General features: G+C 40.4%; 1 protein-coding gene across 1 annotated transcript in view; it reads right to left on the bottom strand.

Annotated features, from left to right (window-relative positions):
* Window positions 1-3,358: 3,358 nt before the first annotated feature.
* Window positions 3,359-6,149, bottom strand: part of LOC116087819 (protocadherin beta-8-like) — a 5,948-nt gene continuing 3,157 nt past the window's right edge. The window contains exon 2 of the mRNA XM_031366372.1: window positions 3,359-6,148. Coding sequence (XP_031222232.1) covers window positions 4,875-6,148 — 1,274 coding nt within the window. The 3' untranslated portion in view covers window positions 3,359-4,874. The remainder of the gene's footprint in view (window position 6,149) is intronic.

Genomic DNA, 6,149 nt, shown 5'->3' with positions numbered 1-6,149 from the left:
ATAACCCTATTAAAAATGGGGTGCAGAGCTAAACAAAGAATTCTCAACTGAGGAATCTTGAATGACTGAGAAGCACTTAAAGAAATGTTCAACATCCTTAGTCATCAGGGAAATGCAAATCAAAACAACCCTGACATTCCACCCAACACCAATCAGAGTGGCTAAGATCAAAAACTCAGGTGACAGCAGATGCTGGAGAGGTTGTGGAGAAAGAGGAATACTCCTTCATTGCTGGTGGGATTGCAAGCTAGTATGACCATTCTGGAAATCAGCCTGGTGATTCTTCAGAAAATTGAAAATAATTCTACCTGAAGACCCAACTATTTTGCTCCTGGGAATATACCCAAAAGATTTAACAAGGACACATGCTCCTCCACTATGTTCATAGCAGCCTTATTTATAATAGCCAGAAGCTGGAAACAACCCAGATGCCCCTCAACAAAGGAAGGGATACAGAAAATCTGGTACATTTATACAATGGAGTACTACTCAGCTATTAAAAACAATGACTTCATGAAATTCAAAGGCAAATGGATGGAACTAGAAACCCAGACACAAAAAACCCACACATGATATGCACTCACTGATAAGTGGATATTAGCCAAAAAAAAATTTCAGTACCCACAGTACAACTCACAGACTATATTAAACCCAAGAATAAGGAAGACCAAAGTGTGGATTGTACTCAGAAGGGGAAAGTAAATAATCACAGGAGGTAGAGGGAGGGAAGGATCTGGGAGGGAGAGAGGAAGAGGAGGGAAAAGGCGGGGCAGGATCAGATTAGGAGGATATGGGAAGAAGTGCAGAGGGTCAGGAATTTGAACAGGGCTGCGTAGCAGTGGGAGATGGGGAACTGGAGATAGACACCTGGAAGTCTTGGATGCTGGGGACTCAAGAGGTTCCCAGGACCCAACAGGGATGTTATTAGCACAGATACCCAACAAAGATGAGATCAAACCTGTAGAGACCATATCCAGTGGATAGACATGACCCCTGGTTGAGGGATGGAGCCACCCACCCATCTCAAAAATATTAGTCCACAGTTGTTCCCATCAAAAGGAAATCAGGGACAAAGAGTGGAGCAGAGACTGAAGGAAAGTACATCCAGAGATTGCCACACCTAGGGATATATCCCATCTGCAGACACCAAACTCAGACACTATTGCTGATTCCAAGAAGTGCTTGCTGACAGGAGCCTGGTATAGCTGTCCTTTGGGAAGCTCTGCCAGAGCCTGAACAATACAGATGCAGATGCACACAGCCAACCACTGGACTAAGTATGGGGACCCCAATAGAGGAGTTATGGAAAAGACTAAAGGAGCTGAAGAGGCTTGCAACCCCATAGCAAGAACAACACTATCAACCAACCAGACCTGCCCCCAAATCTCCCAGGGACTAAACCACCAACCAAAGAGTACACATGGAGGGATACATGGCTCCAGCTGCATATGTAGCAGAGGATTGCTTTAACTGACATTAGTGGGAGGGAAGCCCCTTGGTCCTGTGGAGGCTCAATGACCCAGTGTAGGGGAATGCTAGGGCATTGAGGTGGGAGTGGGTGGGTGAGGGGGAGCACCCTCATAGAAGCAAGGGGAGGGAATAGGAGGTTTGTGGAGGAGAAACTGGGAAGGGTGATAACATTTGAAATGTAACTAAATCAAAATAACCAATAAAAAATGAAACTAGATTGTGAGTTTTCAAGAAAATAATTAAATATTCTGAATTGATGTCTTAATAGAAAAATTATGGTAGTATATACTATATATAATTATGGTTTGAAAATGAATGAGTGAATTTCTATCTTGAAATTTTCATTTAATTTTGATGCTGTAAAGAGTAACCAAAGGGGGGGGGACCCACCAGTTAGGGACCAAGAAATTTAAATATAGATTCCTGAGAGTTAATTGGATGAACAAAAAAATCTTGTATTTAATCTCTCCCATCACTAAAGTCAAAGACACAAATAAATTGGCTATGTAACTAAATTAGAAATTAACATGCCATTTTACAGTTCTCTGAGTTTTCAGAGAGACTGGATCCATAGTGATTGAAGGTATTCTAACAAAATTAAATTCGTTTTTTTTCTGAATATGAATAGTTCTTTTGAAATTTGCTGTGTAGACAATTTTGAGATAAATCTTTAATCTTTAATTTTTAAGAGAATTGATTCATGTCCTAAATATTTCAACTTAATTATTCAATAGTTCAACTATGAGTAAAAAGAAAACAGCATTTTTGGGTTATACAAAGTCTACTGAAGTTATTTAGTAGTGAGGGGATTCAAATTTTTACTTAATTTCATTTCTTCTTCAAACATTGAAATATCAGTAATATCAACTTGTACATTAGTGAAATTATCACTAGAGAATTGAAAGACAAAGTCATCTCTTTCATTGATATTAGACCTGCAGCTTGTAAATGCCCCCAAATGCAAGTTAATTATGTCCATATAGTTCATCCCTTGACTCATGAATTTAATAAAATATCCATATAAAGAGGTCTTGGGAGCCAGGCATGGTGGTACAGCCATGATCCCAGACCTTAGGAGCAGACTTGGAGGTCAGCCTAGGCTACACATAGAGAACTGAATAAGAACTTACCTCAGACATAAGTAATAGCAATGGTTTTGGAAAGCAATTCAAATAACTAGCTAAATGATTTTTAACTGCCAGGAAATAAAAGTAGTCTTGAACAAGGACTGAATGTTCTTCATCTTCAAATTCAGTCTAGATTTATCTCTTTGGCTTGGATATTTTCTGCCCATTTTCTAAACAACAAGTAAATATAGTCCATCCAAAAATTAAATTAGTAATGTATTGTATACTGTATACTGTAGGCCCTAGGTTTTGCACACACACACACACACACACACACACACACACACATACATGCTCACACATGCATATGAGCTCATGAACACACCCTACTGAGAGCGTCTCACTTTTGTCTTCAAAATGTAAATGAACTATCAGCATTTAGCCCTTCCAACTTTAGTCTGATATCATATGGTATAATGCCTCTTAAAAATAATTGTGCAAGCTTTTAATCCCAGCACTTGGGAGGCAGAGGCAGGCAGATTTCTGAGTTCAAGGCCAGCCTGGTCTACTGAGTGAGTTCCAGACAGCCAGGGCTATACAGAGAAACCCTGTCTTGAAAAAAAAAATTGTCCTACACGAATTACCTAATTTCCCAGAAAATGAAGATGAGTATAAAATGATGAAAATCAAATTAAGAATTTCATACAAAGTATTTAGGCTGAACTTGGAAGGATGTTTTTCTGATTATTTTGAATTCGTGCTTTCAGTTGCCATTTACATAGAATTTTTGGTACTGGGTAGCAATATGAGAACATATTCAATATTAAATTCTTGTTTTTCCAGAGTTTCCAAAACAAATTTCAAATTTTGATAAGGTCAATTATTTTTCTTTTAAATAAAAAATTCAAATTCTATATAGATATATCTGGATAATAAAATATGAAAATGGATTTTAAATAAAATTAACCAAGGAATAATGGTTTGATGGTTTATCATATGAAAGTCACTTTTTTATTTAACACAAAATAGTCATATTCTGTGGCATTGTTCAATTTTACATGTTGTTTTTAGTTGTAGAAAATTTAAACTTCCCAATGTTATTGTTTTTCTCCATTATAAATTTCTATATTTGCACACCATTTAATTACAATGTTGTAGGTAAAATATTGCTGTGGATTGACAGTTTTCATCCCCAAATATTCCTACATCATAACAAATTGAAATAGGAAGAAAGGAACCTACTGATATGAAGCAACAAAAATATTTGCACTAAGTCACTCTATTTATATGGCAAGTAAATATTAATAATAAAAGACTAAAACACCCAAAAGCCATTCACCTGCATATTCTGTTGAAAGTTTAATGTGCTCTCATTTATATCCAGAATTTATAAATGAACTTTCATTCAAACACATGCCTCACTAAATGTTTGCTCATGCAAAATAAAATCATACTTAGTGACTTACAATGACTTCAGTCAAGAAAGGTCATTTCTGGTACATTTTAGTAGCAATTTAGTCTTGTATACAAGCAAATAAAGTCTTAAAATAGTAATTGTAATAATCAGTAAAAGTAATAAATGGTCCTTCAGTTTGTGTACAAAAGATGTAAACTATGACATATGACTGTATCTTATGTTCACACTTCATCAGCTGTAGATAAAGCTGCTTTGCCATTATATGTAATAGACATGTGGGCAGGGAAACACACACACACATGCACATGAGGTTGCTTTACTCAGGTGTCAAGAGAAATGAAATTGGTGTTTTCAGGAATAAATGAAACTGCAGATCATTTAGGCTCAGTTATCACACTCTTACACGAGAAGCACATGAAAGCAAAGTGGGGCATTCAGGAGACTGATGGGGAGAAAGCAGTGTGATTATAGAAGGTGGTGATTAGGTGAATGTTATCATGGTGTGGTACATACAATACCTCTGAAAATGTCACAATAAACGCTGTAGTTGGCACAGTTAATACACAGCAATGAAAGTGAAAATCAAAGTGAATACTACCTAAAAGGATATATGCATACCCTAAACACGATACAATTTCAAGGGGGTAGATTTCAAAATACAGTTATAAAAGCAGAGGAAGAAATTATTCCTAAGAACAATATTTAAGATGATCATAGAAACACAACAAAGTTACTTATTCCCGTCTCGAATTCGTGAAAGAAAATGGTGCATTAAGATTGAATTGGTAAAATAAGAAGCTAAACTCAACATAGAGATATATTGTCTCAAGGAAAGATTATTGAATGCAAAAAGAAAACTAATAACCACGACGCTCATTCTGATTCAGTTAGAGAATGGTAGGTCTCCCTGACACTGAGGTTTAGTAGGAGTCCTGAAGGAGACTAGTGGGAATGATGGGGTTCATGAACTTGAAATCGGAGGTCCCAGAGTCCTCAGTCAGACAGACCTCATAATGGTAACTCTGGGATAGGGTCCCTGCACCGCTGACATCCACCAGGTGGCCAGGAAAGTGTCCCTCAGGAATAGAGCAGTCACCCAGAGAAGCCTCCCTGGCCTTCTTGCACAGCCTCACCCCCACAAACAGCAGCACAGACAAGAGGAAAAGTGATGATACAGAAGCCAACGCAATAACCAAATAGAGTGTGAGTAAGTCTTCTTCCGGTGTGGGGTTGAGCGCCACCTCTGGCAGAGGCAGGTAGGGCTGAGAGAAGCCATCCACCAGCAGCACCTGCAGTGTGACACTGGCAGAGCGCTGAGGCTCTCCGTTGTCCTTGACCAGCAGCAGCAGCCTGTGCTTGGGCACATCACGCTCACTCAGCAGCCTGGTGGTGCGCACCTCGCCATTGTGCGCCCACACGCTGAACAGCCCTGGCTCCGTGGCCTTGAGCAGCTGAAACGAAAGCCAGGCGTTCTGGCCAGAGTCAGAGTCCACTGCCACCACCTTGGTGACCAGGTAGCCAGGCTCCGCAGCCCTGGGCAGCAGCTCTGTGCAGGGCGCGGAAGCGTTCTGCATTGGGTAGAGCACAAAGGGCGCATTGTCATTGTCGTCCAGCACCACCACGCGCACCAAAGCCTGGCTGCTGAGTGCGGGCGAGCCTCCGTCTGTGGCGCCCACCTGAAACTCAAAGGCCTGTAGGGCCTCATAGTCCAATGCCCTGAGCGCGAACAGCTGCCCGTTGTCTGCATTGATGGAGATAAGCGAGGCGAGAGCCAGCTGTTGGTCATGAGGAGGCAGCAGCGAGTAGATAATAAGGCCATTGGAGCCAGAGTCTGGGTCTGTGGCGCTGATGGTGCCTATGTGCAAGGCAGGGCTGTTGTTCTCGTAAACAAACAAGGTGTAGGAGGTTTGAGTGAAGGCGGGAGCATTATCATTGATGTCGGACACTTGCACTGTTATGGTGTGCTGGGTTGTGAGTCTGGGTGTGCCCAGGTCGGAGACCATGATTGTGATGTTATACTCTGCTTTGTTCTCTCTGTCCAAGGGTCTCTCCGTCACTAAGGTGTAAAAGTTCTTGAATGTGGGTTTTAAAAGAAATGGAAGTTCGTTCTGAATAGAACACACCATTCTTCCATTATCCCCAGAATCTGGGTCAGAAACACTGAAAACAGCAACTACAGCCTCAGGAGCATTTTC

Source organism: Mastomys coucha, unplaced genomic scaffold (assembly GCF_008632895.1).
Source record: "Mastomys coucha isolate ucsf_1 unplaced genomic scaffold, UCSF_Mcou_1 pScaffold13, whole genome shotgun sequence".
Lineage (NCBI taxonomy): Eukaryota > Metazoa > Chordata > Mammalia > Rodentia > Muridae > Mastomys > Mastomys coucha.
This window is presented reverse-complemented; position numbering and strand designations above follow the sequence as displayed.